The sequence below is a fragment of the Botryllus schlosseri genome, chromosome 4 (assembly GCF_051294905.1).
Source record: "Botryllus schlosseri isolate E-star chromosome 4, Bs_hap1, whole genome shotgun sequence".
Classification (NCBI taxonomy): Eukaryota; Metazoa; Chordata; class Ascidiacea; order Stolidobranchia; family Styelidae; genus Botryllus; species Botryllus schlosseri.
This window is the reverse complement of record NC_137239.1, coordinates 29,057,564-29,072,335: the sequence shown is the minus strand read 5'-3', so window position 1 is coordinate 29,072,335 and position 14,772 is coordinate 29,057,564. Positions and strand designations below refer to the sequence as shown.

General features: G+C 40.8%; 1 protein-coding gene across 1 annotated transcript in view; it reads right to left on the bottom strand.

The window, feature by feature from the left end:
• Positions 1-14,220, bottom strand: part of LOC145437741 (pre-mRNA-processing-splicing factor 8) — a 34,019-nt gene extending 19,799 nt beyond the window's left edge. The window contains exons 1-13 of the mRNA XM_080315026.1: positions 13,993-14,220; positions 13,450-13,625; positions 12,806-12,970; positions 11,785-12,003; positions 10,516-10,728; positions 9,709-9,834; positions 9,258-9,557; positions 5,725-5,844; positions 5,575-5,662; positions 4,269-4,490; positions 3,411-3,545; positions 2,544-2,687; positions 1,829-2,218 (exon numbers count right to left, since the gene is read on the bottom strand). Of these exons, the coding sequence (XP_080171152.1) occupies positions 1,829-2,218; positions 2,544-2,687; positions 3,411-3,545; positions 4,269-4,490; positions 5,575-5,662; positions 5,725-5,844; positions 9,258-9,557; positions 9,709-9,834; positions 10,516-10,728; positions 11,785-12,003; positions 12,806-12,970; positions 13,450-13,625; positions 13,993-14,136 (2,442 nt within the window). The 5' untranslated portion in view covers positions 14,137-14,220. The remainder of the gene's footprint in view (positions 1-1,828; positions 2,219-2,543; positions 2,688-3,410; positions 3,546-4,268; positions 4,491-5,574; positions 5,663-5,724; positions 5,845-9,257; positions 9,558-9,708; positions 9,835-10,515; positions 10,729-11,784; positions 12,004-12,805; positions 12,971-13,449; positions 13,626-13,992) is intronic.
• Positions 14,221-14,772: the final 552 nt, after the last annotated feature.

Genomic DNA, 14,772 nt, shown 5'->3' with positions numbered 1-14,772 from the left:
CACGAGTCTGGTACCGTAAACTATTTTCGTATCTGCTCGAGGTTTCTGTCCACAACGCCCGCGTAATGTTTGAAAATGTCAGTGCCACCAAATCAGATGGTATCAAATTTCGGCTGAATCTGATCAATGCCCTGGTTACATCGCACCAATCACAAGCAATCAGACCCAGAAGGAGCCTGCCACCACAGATAGGTCCTAATGAAATGAGGCTCGATATGTCTTTACCGCACATGCCGATATGCACAGCAGCTATGAGAAGAAGGTGTCACTATTGCTATGTTCGTCTACAAGAGGCGAAAAAAGTTGGTGTCACTCTGGCAACAAAATTGACAAAATTTTATTGCAGTGTATGCGGGGTCTATCTCTGTAACAATATAAGACGTCAATGTTTCACATCCTTCCATACGAAGCCTTCATTCTATCCTTGAGCAGTGTAGTTTGTCAATATTCCACTTGTGATTGAAATATATTGTATTGTGCCAAGCGTAAATATATCGTTTTACTTGAATATATATGCTGCGATGCGCATGCGATACACAATAAACCATATTGACGGCATAGCTGTGCCTGAGGAAGCATGTAGGTAGGTGTTGCAGGTTATCACTACCTGTCAATTCAACCACCATGGATTCATCTGTTGTTGTTCAAAGAGCAAGGTTTATTTCAACGCATAGCAATAAACCGTACAACTGATTGATAGGCGATTACCGATTACATACAATGATATTGTGACGGCCAGACTATCAAAACAACGCGCGCCGCGTGTATGAGCCTAGTTTGCAAGATGCGCGACGTTGAGCACGTGTTACATAAACGGCCTTCACACTCGACTGTGTTACGGTGTGAAGCTCACTCAGGACATTTTAGAAAGGTGATATTGCTGTGAAATCAGTCAGGCGATGATTTCACCCCGAGAGCGTCTGTGTATGACGTAGTGGGAAATTCAGTAACAAAATTCTCTTCTAATTTTTCAAAACCTGAAACACTTCTTCCAATAGCGGTATCAGCTCTCTCGACTGATCAATCCAAGTAGCTCAGTGGGTTAGGCAGCTGTTTCCTGCTTGCAACGATATATTGGGTGTTGATTCAAGTCCCACAGTTCGGATTTTATGATCTTTTTCGTAAGAGCGCTAAAATTTGGACTCGAGGCCGACCGCGGGAGTAGGGTTAAAGACAAAGATGTATTGAAGGATTTATATAGCGTACATTTGAAGATAGAACGGTCAACATTGAATGTAGCATAATACAATAAGTACTGGAACTAGAAAATGTTCAGCTTTTCCAATTTGGGTTAGAATTAGAATCACTGAATTCGCAAAAGAAATACAACAGAAACTAAGTTTGAACACTTTTCCAAAAATTTTTAGCTTTTCCTAATTGGATTATAATTAGATTTATATTTACCGTGCATAGTTTTTCCTAAAATTTATTAGAATTAGAATCACTGAATTTGCAAAGAAATTCAACAAAAACGAAGTTTGAACAGTTCATAGAGAATCTGCAGTCTATCTTATCAGCATGAGAATAACAAGCATATCGTCTCTGCGGGATTATTTTACACATTTTGAGAAAATCAATTTTTATGTCAATTATATCTTGGCCGTGTTCAACTTCGAAACAATGTGACAAACATATACATGGCCAGGATATTGCTGAAAAAAAAGGAAAATTCGACAAAATTGTTTTTTATACATTTGAAAAATGGATCTCAAAATTTGAAAAAATATGAATGTATAAATCTCGATCAAAACACAAACAAATGACGTTTAAAGATACATAAAGACAGAATAACCATTCGCCCCCTAAAATCAACTTGTACTTCACCCACCTTCAAGTAATTATGCTGCCTCTCCTGTTCCGCCTTCAAATAAAGCCTGGTCAGCCGTCCCAAGTTCTTCTTACAAACCGTCTTGTCCACGGTGGCGCCACGTCTGATTCTCTCCCTGTTGTAATGCGCCGTGTTGGTCCACCAGTCCGCCTTTGCCTTGACGTAGCGCAAGATCATGTTCTCGATCGGGGTGGGCAGCCCCGGGACTTTCCACGGAATGTTGGCCTTCCAGCAGCGCCAGGCCTCGCTGAGATGCTGCAGTATGGCGCGGGCCTTGTTCTGCTTGATGCCCTCGGGCATCATGTCGATGATGTCGTGCATGACCGACGCTCGCAGTTCCAGGTCGAAATGCGACTCGACTCGCTGCTTGGTGACTGTTTTGGCAACGCCCTGAAAAGAATATTCGAGTCAGTGACGCTGTATACATAGCACAGTTGCTCAACTACGATTATTTTTTTTCAAAATTTAATTGGGATTAGAATGATAGCTACACAGCTTTTTTCAAAATTAGATTGGAATTATATTGCTAGAGTTTCTTAAAATTACATTAGAATTAGAATTATAGCAACATACTTCTTTAAATTAGATCAGAATTAGAATAACCGCACATAGTTTTTGAATTCGGGTTATAGCTATGTTCAAAATTAGATTTTCAAAACCCAGATTAAAATAAGACTGAAATCGCAAAAACTTGTATGAAAGTCAATTCCCTCACCTTTGTGTGACGACCTTCGAACTGTCTCGCCAGCAGGTTTCCGAGCCATCGCTCCAAGAGCGGAGTGATTCCGCGGAGAAAGAAGATCCACACTCTCCAGCCTGGGGCCCAAATACCGCACCCCGGCCCTTTTCCGACAGGCCCCTGCCATAAGATAAAGAGAAATTACATCTCGTCTCGCGAAAAACAATTAATAAGGATGGAAGTGTGTCGTCTAAAAATAGTAGGTTACAATGAGCTTAAGCGCTCTCTTCGCCTCGATTGTTCCGAAAGTAAAAGCCAGCAAGTCAGTCACGTCATATTTTCTGATACAATTGTTGATATACAATGTTCTTTCCCATTCTCTACTAGTTGATGACAATTACCCCTGACGAGTATCAGCCGTCAGGGTTCATTTCAATGTGAACATACTAACGAATTGTAAATTGATAGAAAAGTGAGTTTTCGTAAAGTTTTCGTATTTCCATATCTAGCCATGTTTGTATTTGTCACATTGCTCTAAACCCTACATATTACCGAGAGAAAATGAAAACTTTACATAAACTTTATTCGACATAAAGTTAATTCTTTCAAAATATGTAAATTGGACATAAGCTACAATGATTCCATAGCGACAATACACAATCGTAAAAAAAAACTCAAGCACGCCACAGAACTAACCGGCCCCTCCCCAATTCTGGATTTTCAGCACAGATTAGTATTTATTACAAACCAAATCAGGATTGCAACCAGATATTAATTGTTCCATTCATTAAAAAGACATTCAAATCCAAATGAATCTGGGAATTAGGGAGGGACTGGCTGGTATTGTGTCCTAGTACCAAATAAATACATCCATTCTAAACAATCTACGCACGTCTCCCCCACCGTGTTAAATCGATAATAGATGACGTGTTTCAAGTCCTTGCACATTCGAATCTGTCGCATCAGCTTGTACTTGTATCGGTACATCCCCGTGAGCTGTCCGACGTGGGCGAAAATGTACTGCAAGCCGTCGGCGAGCTAAAAAAAAGGAGATGCAGCGTCACGTACAGAGTAGGAATGTATCATGAAAACAGAGGTAGTCAAATAGTTAGCGTTGGTGCTCGAGTACAATTAACGGCATCATTTTTAACTGTTGCAAACATAAACTATTTCAAGAGCTTCCTGGAGGCACAGAACTTAGGGCCCACCCCTGAGTGTCAGCCGAAAATATTCAATATGAAACAACATTCAAACTATTTCAGGCGGAAGTGGAATATGAAGTCTGACAGTTTCCAAAACATAGACATAAGTTCTACTATACAAAATATATGTTACAAGTAATTAGCTTTGTTTACAAAAAATTGTCTCTTAAAGTAGACATGGAAGTAGTTTGCAAACACAGCCACTCAGGTAGTGCAAGAAGCCAAAAAGATACTTCAGTACTAAAATTCAATTCCTTCCTATTACCTTCAAAAATTGATTTGGTTCATCGAAATTTAATTTATCTTCAATTCTATTCTTATTAATTCAAGTTTTAGGGTTCGATTGAAATTTTTTGTAATTAAAAAAAATGATTTAAACTATCATTTTTAATTCAATTTATAATATAATTTACGAAATATAAAACATGGCCTAAAAACACAGACGCTTAAGTAGTGTAAGATCGCAAAATATACTTGAGTACTTTCAAAATTCCTTTGTTGCTACCAGCCTCTGGTCTGGAGATAACAATCTAGCCTGAATCAGTCCCAGCCCACCAACCTGATAGCAATCCACGTTTCCGAGCCTGAACTGAACGTGGCTGTCCACGATCAGCTTTGTCAAACGCAGAACCTCCCTGCACAGATGGAACGCGTTTCCGAAACGGGACTTCTTACGTTCCTTGGTGGTCAACGTCTTGACCGGTTTCAAGTTGAAATTGTAATCCAAATGCAGGTAGTTGAGGTTCTTTCGGTGAATCAACAGGTTCAGCATGTTGTAGCCCTGAAATACAATAAAAGTTTGGCCCATTGTGGAGGTATCGTTAAATTTCAGCTTCCGAGAAACGGAAGCGCATATTTTGAATGTCCCAGTACAGTAAGAGGACATAGGACTTCACGTAGTTAACAATGCGGATTTTATGAAAATCACCACAGAATATTAACATCTAGAAACACAATTTTGAGGGAATAATTCAGTGGTCAGGGCGAATTTGAAAATACATTTTGAAGTTCTCCATACAGATAAAAGAAGAGCTTCTTGGAGCTATAGAACTTCAATATACAATTGAATAGTATATTCATATTGAACGCTCTCTTATTTGAGATCTAATTTCATGCTGGTAACGTCATATTTTGTGATACGATTGTCGATATACAATGTTCTCTCCAATTCTCTACTAGTTGAAGACGATCACCCCTGGCGAGTGTCAGCCGAAAATATTCGGGTTCATTTCAATATGAATATACTATTCAAATAAAAGAAGACGTGCCAAGTTCTACAGAAACCAGGGTTGTAATGACTCGAGACATGACTCGACTTTACTTGAGTCATTTTTTGTATTGACTCGACTTGTACTCATTGTGCACGACTCGAAGCAAGACATATGACTCGAGACCAGGACAGCCGAGACAGACATTTTATTGTAATTTCGAAGAATGGTAAAGTCACCACATGATTTGTATTTCGTCTGTCAGTCCTCATACTTGAAAATAGGGCTAGAAACTGTCTTCATGTGTATTACTATATATCATGAATGCGAGCCATTACATATCACTAGTGCAGAGTTGAAAAGAGTGGATTGAACTGAAAACTAGATAGTGAACATATAATGACTTGGACTCGGAGTCAAAGCAGTACGACTCGGACTCGACCTGGTACCAGCTGACTCGGACTTTACCCGACGGTGAATTGAAAATGACTAGAATCAAAACTAAAAGAGAGACTGACTTGCGACTCAGAACCTTGTGACTTGGTTACAACCATGATAGAAACCCATCACTTGTGTGCAAGTCTGATAAAAATTTGCTCATTTGAAACGGAGTTACCCGGCAAGTAGACCACAAAATAGGAAATCTTTTCAACTAACCTGTCTGGCCACTTGAAGGCCTACTTCCACCCAGTCAAGCTTGGTCGATTGGAAGAACTTGGTAGCCTTGAACGAGCGGAACAAATATCTACGGCAACCACAACAACGAGTCAAAATTTAGGAAAAACAGAAGACATTTTACAAGCTCACCGCTTTTTCTGCGCTTTCGGGGGTCTGTGTTTCAGAGCGTTGAGCACGTAGCATTTGAGCAGCTTTTGGTACGACACGCGCACCTTGACAGGTTGTCCGGCGGGACAATGTTCTCGGTACCTGAAAAAAGTTTCCGCATTAGCGATAGTTTTCCTACAATGTAATAAAATCAAGCGTGATCGCCTGCGTCACCCCACCAAATACAAGTTGTATGTGGGACAAGGCTACCTGCGTTCATGAAAACGACACTCCTGTGTATAGCACGGTTGTAATGACTCGAGTCATGATTTTTTGGCGACTCCACTCGACTGGAGTCATTTTTTCAAATCTGTTAAATGACTCGACTCGAGTCATTTTGTGTATAGACTCGACTTGTAGGCCTACTCGTGTCATTGTGCATTAGGGCTCTTCAAAAATGACTTTTTTTCTTAAATCGCACTGGCTACTTGATAAAATTGTTAGGTTACCTAATTTAAGCCTACACACAAAATTTGGTTCAATTCCAACCAGTGGAAGCGGAGTTATTGCCGTCGAAAAATTTTGATTTGAATAAAATAGTATTTACGGTGAGCAAAACTATAATAAATAAATAACTAAAGAATTGGTCACCGTAAATACTATTTTATTCACAATCCAAATTTTTCGACGGCAATAACTCCGCTTCCACTGGTTGGAATTGAACCAAATTTGGTGAGCATCGTTTCTATAGACAACCTAACACTTTCACGGCGTCAACAGAAAAGTTTCAAATTTTTTGTTATTTATTTTTGTATAATAGAAACTTTCTTCTCCTGTAGCAATGCGGCTACTGGTTTGAATTGAACCAAATTTAGTGTGTGTAGGCTTAAATTAGGTAACCTAACAATTTTATCAAGTAACCAGTGCGATTTAAGAAAAAAAGTCATTTTTGAAGAGCCCTATTGTGCATGACTCGGACCACCTCATATGACTCGAGACTAGGACGAGGACTTGGAAAATAGAGCCAGAAACTGTAAGAACTGAGGAAAATGATGATATTATGAATGCGAACCATTCTAAATCACTCGAACAGCGTTGAAAAAGTGGGTTGAAATGGATTGAACTCAAAATGGAACAGTGAACGCAACACTATGACTCGGACTCGACCCTCTACTCACTGACTTGGACTTGACTCGGTGATGAACTGAAAATGACTCGACCTGAATCGAGTCAAACTATAGAAGTGAGATTGACTTGTGACTCGGTTACAACCCCGGTGTATAACACTGATTGAGCTGCAATATTGCCGAGGGTCGCTATCATAGGCGCCGACTTTTATTTTTTTACGAGGTGGCGAAGTCTTATGACGATGACGTCATCGTCGCACGAAAACGCACTTTACTGCATGCCGCTGGTGTGCGTGCAGAGTTAAACCATTCGCGTGACGTTTTAATATCGGCCCTGCACTCATTAATATCGAACCATGCAATCGAGTTATTTAATGAAATCTTAAAACGGTACGATCATTTGAAGTGTATCTGCGACTTGCGTTACCAGTCCGTACGACGGAATCTGCAGTTGCATCAATATTATTCACGCGCAATGCCCCGCGTGAGTAACGAAATACACTACGCACTGACCTTGCAAGTAACACTCTCGAATGCTTCAAGCAGACAATCATGATGATTGCAAACGCGAAATCGCGCAGCCAATCAGCAATTGTCAATTGCGGTTTCTTGCTTCGCGTTGACCAACTCGCATCGCGGCAATTGTTTGATGATTAAAACATTATGCATTTCCCGATTTACGTTCGCGAAGCATTTCGGGAGTACATCGGTCAATTCGTAAATTCAATCTGCATGTCGATGGCCGCCAACGCATACTAATTGAATTACGTGTTGACGGCCGCACAAATTTCCTTCTAAGGGCGCGGGTTGGCCACCCCTGGGCTAGAATTAATTCCACTTCCGGACGCATGCCGCGATCTTACCAATAGAAAACCACTGTCTATCTAATGCCTAATAGTTTAATATTCGATAATGCTGTTCTCGATACGAGTACATCCAGCAATCAAGTTTATCGGAATGTAGAAGGTTCCCTGTTCAAACAATTCGAATCGGTTTTGAATATGACACCATATTTGAGTAACTTTCGTCGCGACAATTGTTTTCTCATAATATCGGTGTTTTCTCATTATATCAGTGTTTAAGCTGTATTGCTACATTTCCCGATTAATGTCACTGGCAAAGCCATGTTAGAGAAACAAATCTGCGCACAAATGAATCCCTCCAATTTCGCGCTCCGATTACCTATCACGAAGCTATAGCTAGCGATGATATCGTGCACTCCAGGCCGAAGCCGCCAATGTAGATGCGATTGCGCAGTTAAGCGATGATATAGTGTGAACTGGGCCTATTGCAGCTGCGATTGTTGAAGCCTGCGCCACCAGGCTTGATCGAGACGCGGTAAATCAGGCTAGCGACATTGCCACGCGCACGGGAATGAATGACCTAATTTCGCGACCATGTCAGCGGGATATCATCACAGATTCTTCTCGCTAATTGACAAGACGTTTCTGGCAAATCCGCTGCGCGGAACACTGATTACACCATTATTGAATTGCAACTGAATATTAGAGTTAACGATCATTTCAAAATGACGGGGTTTCGCGTTTCAAATAGGGATGTTCGACCCCCGAAACGCCCGTGGCTACGCGCCTGGCACACACGTGTATCGAAATCGAAGACATCTCTAACGAGGTCGCATCGATTCGCCTGATTACTAATTACTGGTCACAAATCACTTGGGCGTAAATTTGGTCACGAGGTGGCTGGGCCACCTCGTAGCCTCGGAAGTCGGCGCCTATGGTCGCTATGGCATATTGCTGATCACCAAATTGTGTAGCTGTCATTGTTGACTTTGTAGCCCCTCTAAGAGTACACATTCCTACACTTATAGTAGGGGTCACCAACACGCGACCCCTGATTTGAAATTTGGGAAGAACGCTCAGTAAAGCATGTTGAAATGCTGAAATTGATTTCAGTTCAAACATATTGCTGTTGTTGTTCAAGTAAGCTATATACTCCTGTGCCCAATATCACTATTCTTCACTAGCTTATACGGCTTCGGCAATGGTAATATCATTCCACAGAAGAAGAATGTGCCGATATGAATAGACATATTGCCTTGACGTGCAATGACCCACCACTGCCAAGACCGAGACGCTTAAAAACCATTTCGGGCTCCCAAAAGACCAAGCTTTACGTGGAGAAATTATGCGGCCGTCGACACTCAATTCGAATAGGATGAGTTGGCGGCCGTCAATATGCCAATTGTATTTAGGAATTGACTCCCTAATTAATGAGAGGTTTAAATTAGTCGCGTTTCAACGAGGGTTGGTTTTCGATTTTAAATATAGTAGTGTCCTTTGTAATCTCAGCCCAACAGTACAGATGCGAGCAACAGAGGAAAATGATGCGGCCCACAAAGAAATACCAATTTGTAATTGTGTTCTTCTCATCACAAAGAAAATTCGTTTCTGGTAGGCCTACGTTTGCGCGAATCCAATATCTCACCATGCTTTCACAAGCGGGACATCCACAGCTCTCCTCGTCCTAGAAGACCTCAAGTTGAAAGGCCTCGGCGCCCACAGCAGAGCGATCCCGTTAGCCGTGTTGTCCGTGTACAGAGGGCTCTCTTGCAGGAACGGCTGCACAAATTCCGGCAGCTCGAAAGCTTCCAGATCTTCCTCGCCCTCGATTTCCGACATCTTGATGTTGTGCCGATGCGAGATGGGGTTGATGAGGGGGTCAAAGTAGAACGCCGGGAGATCGGGGTCCTCGGTCTTGATGAAGACCACGTTCGGGGTGTGGTACCTGAAACAGGAGCAAGGATTGATGATGCTATACCGCTCTTTGAATATGAACGGAAGTGCTCCGAAAAACCATTCCTGACCAATTGAGTAGGCCTAAGCAGCACACGTAATCCGAGAATTAAAACTTTTTCATATAATGTGATTCAACTCACCAAGCCAGATGCACAAACTTAGGCAGGTTATTGTAAAGGTACGGGAAAGCGATCTTGTACTCGGTTCGAATCTGCTGACGGATGATGATCTTGTTAATGTCGTTGAATTCGTTCCAATCCTCATCTCTGTAAAGTAATTGCGTCAAAGTTCCTGCGTATCAATGATATGAATCCCAACTATCTAGAAAAGTGTGATCCCAACCTGGGGGCCATGGATTTTTTTCTACTATCTCTACTACAATAAAAATAAACTAAAAGTAAACTAAAAATGAATACTAGTACAGCGATAAGTCATTTCCTGAGTTAACTTTCTGTCTTCCAACACCAAACCAACAATAAATACGTTGTCAGAGCAAAAACAATCTCAGCTATCACAATAACTGAATATGTAATGACTATCATGTTTATTAATTTTATTGTATTGCTGTTTACTGTATAAACCAGCTTGTCAACTATGAATTTCTAGTGGACGTATGAACTCGAATTTTCAAGGTAAATTGAAAACATAACTGGTTCATGTCCAAATTATATGGTCAAACTCAAAATTTCTGAAAATGGACACAGCACAGTTTGGTTTTCCAGCGACGATATAAATGAATACTATATTGATATTGAAAGAAACCCAAATATTTCCGGCTGACACTCGTCAGCATAATTTTTCCGATAGGCTGAAAAATATAGGGGAGGGGCGATAGAATTTTCAAAATTCTCAACGGACCACGTTGTAAAAAAGTTGGGAATCATCAATCTAAAAGCTAGAAACGCTGTCACAAACAGAAAACACAAACAGATCTAATTCATACTCACTGCATGGTCGAATCTCTGACCAGAGGCTCAAACTTCGGTCCTCCGGGAATGGCCTGATTCAGAGCTTTCGAGGTGAAAAAGGCCTTCAGGTCGAAGAGGTAAAAATAGTTGTCGTCGACAAGGTCCGTGAGAAGCTGGTTAGCCAAACGATACAACGTGGACACGATCGGCAGGGACAGGTGCCATTTTCTGTAAGACGTCCCGTTCACATATCTGAAAAACAAAGGCGGCTATCGTTCGAATACATTTTGTATCAATTTTTGAGCAGAAATGGATTACAGCTACGACCTGATACATAATGAAACTCAAAATTAGACTTGGACAGCGCGCTAATTCTATTCTAATTGATTTGTGTAATGTTTTATGCTATCGTTTCAAATCTAATCGAATGTCTGGTTTTCCTGAAAATGCTACAGCAGAACTGTATAGTGCGAAACAAGCCAAGCTTGCTGTACAGTAGGGCTGTTCAAAAATGACCTTTTTTCCTGAATCTTGCTGGCTACGTGATTTAATCGTTATGTTGCCTTGAAAAACGACGCACACGAAATTTGAATTCATTCCAACCAATATTCGCGGATTTTGTACAGTTTGAAAATTTTGAATTTGCCCGAAAATGCAAAAAAATTTTTTTTCAAATTTTCCTGCCAACCCCATCTTCAAAAAACTATGCAAAACAAATATGACTCAATTCCAAGCTGTAGAAGCGGAATTATTCAAGTTTTTCGATGATAATTCTGAGATGATCCACCGATCAAGGATAATCCCAGAATTGTGAAAGAAAAACTGAAATAACTCCACTTCTACGGCTTGGAATTGAGTCAAACTTGTTTTGCATCGTTTTTGAAGACAGCGCAACAATTTCATGGGGTTGGCAGTGAAATTTGAAAAAAAAAATTTTTTTGCATTTTTTGGCAAATTTAAAATTTTCAAACTGTACGAAATCCGCGAATATTGGTTGAAAATTCAAATTTGGTGTGCGTCGTTTTTTAAGGCAACCTAACGATTCAATCACATAGCCAACAAGATTCAGGTAAAAAGGTTATTTTTGAACAGCCCTACTGTACCGACATTTGATATTCTCGTGATGATGAGAAAGAAACTCTGATTTGATATGAACTAAAGTTCATTTTTGCTGCATTTGTTTCTGATTCTGAAATAAATTTAATTTCAAAGTTTTCGCGAATTCAATGATTGTAATACCTATCATTGTAATCTAATTTGGAAAAGCTGAAAATTTTGTAAATGTCCAGTTATGCTCAATACCCTTACTTTGAATTATCCTGTAGCGGTTTATTGTCATAAAACCATTCCAAGACCGCGGAATCTTCCTCCGGGTCCAGATCCAACTGAACGGACTCGAGAGGTTCCACGTCCAGTACGTTGTCGGCATAATCCAAAGGAGGCTCCTCGTCGTCAAAAGGAGGAAACCTCATCCTTTTGAAGTGCCGACGATCGCGCTTCTCGCGACGCATCATAATCCACATTGTTCTGAAACAGAGCAACAAATAATGTCTCCGACAAACCGAGCCAATCAAAGACTAGAGCCAGATACATTATGCGATAATATCGAGTCGATTTCCAGGGTTGACTCAAAATGAGTCGCAATTTTTAGTTGACTCAACTTGACTCGATTCATTTTCTTATGTACTGGTCAGGGTTGTAATGACTCTCGTGATGACTCAGCTCGAGAGAGACTCAGAGACGCAATATGTCTTTGACTCGAGTCAGGGTTGTAAACTTGTAATGACTCGACTCGAGTAGAAATTTTTCATTTGACTCGAGTCATTTTCTTAAAAATGGAAAATGACTCGACCTTGTACTCGAGTAATTGCTCATGACTGGACCGGGTCATAAGACTCGACACATTCTATTCGACTTATTCAAGACTCGTATATCAGGCCTAGAAACTGTCTTCATCTGTTTGAATAAACATGTTCAGAGTGAGAAAAATGAATATATATGTAGCCTAAAATCGTAGCAACTGAGCAATTGGTGTATGTAGGCAAAACCTACTTGAGTACTTTGAGTAGTAATACGTAAAGTAGACATACTATTCCTGAACACCTGTGCTTGAAGGTTTCCAGATGCAGCCTTTCTAGTTTATTTCATGTCGAAGCACAGCGATGGCCGCACGCCGTAATGATGATCAAATAAATGATCCGAAGTTTTGGAAATGTGCCTTAATCGTGACGCCATATTTTTTCAATATTGGCTGACAATATCGGGTTTTATCGGTATCAATTCTAAAAATCGATTTGGGTCGGGCTCTATAGAAGACCATTCAACTTACCCCCACTGCGCGATGTAGGCCGGCTCTATCACCCACGGTATCTCGTTAACGAACGTGATGGCTCCCGTGATATGGTAGATGACAGACACGTCACGGATCTGCTCCCAAGGCATTGGCATGTTCTCCAGCAGTTTCAGCACGGCGTGCGGCATGTATTTCAGAGCTCTGTCAAACAAATAATGCAGCAGCCGATTATTATTATGATTTCAACGTTCAAGTAATGAAAAATCTCGCTAAAAAACCACTATCAGAGCCAGTGGGTTATAAACCCTGAGCAGTGGTTCTCAACCTTCTCAGCTTGGGGAAAATAAAATTTCAAAAACTTTGTTGTTCAATTCTCTCCTAATCGCTGACGATTACCCCTGACGAGTGTCGGCCAGGAATTTTCAGGTTCACTTCAACATCAATATAACTCGTCACGGGTAATAGTCTGCAAGAGCATTGCATATCAACAGTCATGTGGTTTGAAAAGTATTTTTAGCTTGAGATAATGCTTGATGTTTCATTTTGCTCTAATTAATGGACAACCAAATAGTATCATTTTTCAATTGAGAATTAAAAATGTGGTCGGCACGGACTGGCGATGGAGAACCGCTGATATGAAGGCCACAAGGTAAGGACAAGACATTTTTCCTGCATCATACCCGAGATAGACTCTTTTGTCGTGCCTGAATTTCCTGTTGGTCATGTCACCGTGGTCCTTCACAATTTTCCTCACGTGCTCAGGAGGCATGTCTTCCTTCTGAGCGTCGACAAAACCAAACTTTCTCTTTTCGGAGTAACGTTTGGACTGCAGCTGCTGCCACTTGCGAGCTTTTTCCTGTAAGCACAAATCAGAAAGGCGTCTGACACAGATTATGATCAGAAATGTCAGGTCCAGTGTAGACTTTGTCCACAACAGCATGAGCATCAACTGCGTATATTACCAATGCGAGGCAATCAAATCAGGGTGTGAAAAGTGAGTTGAAGCTGAACTCAATAATAAACAGCGAACCCTATGACTTGAATTCGGATTAGAGTCCACATACATGTACTGTGACTCGGACTTGACTCGGTGTTGAATTCAAAGCGACTCGACTCGAGTCAAAACTTAAAAAGCACGATTGACTTGTGACTTGGAGCCTTGCGACTCGGTTACAACCCTGGAAAGTATACACCAGACCAGATTCATCATTGCTTTTATTTACCTGCAATTTTTCTTCAGACAAACCACCCATAGGGGGTGGAGCGGTAGGGACTTGTTGGGGCATCCCGGGGGGCCGCATTCCCATCGGAGGGCCCATCATCTGCATGCCCCCCTGCATCATCCCGTAGTGGTAAGGATGTGCCATCTTTCGAGAGGTCTGTTAGTCTGCGGTAATATTTACATTAATTCATAAGTGGTAATTCTGTAAAAAAGGTGACATGTGACTTGTTAAAAGATATTGACTCATTGAGTGACAAGACAACTTGCATGATACGGTATTCTTCTAAGTGAATATGACAATATTATATAGAATGTCAACAACTTCTAATATAATATAGATAGCACTGTCGACGGGAGCCGTCAATAATACACATAATTCATTTCAACAGTGGATGAAAATCAAGAAAATATATAGAATCACTGTATCATAGATCTCATGTAAGTTCAGTTCATATCAAGTCACAGTTCATTCCCAATTTCCCATAAGTAAGAACGAGAATGGAAAATGTCTGTACACCAAAGCTTGGTTTGTTTCGCACAGTTTTCCTGCAGAATTTCCAGGAAACCATTTTAGAAATTAAATTATATTAGATTATTATAGCTAACGTTCGCCACGCGTCTCCGACACCAATGCAATTTCGTACGCTGCTACATTTGAACCGTGATTCAAGAGACATAATTACTATATTGAATCAGTGAGTTTGCCGCGTAGCGTATACATATGCATATCCATGCCTACAGCCCGTGTGACGCTAGTATCTGACCGGGACAGCTACGCAAT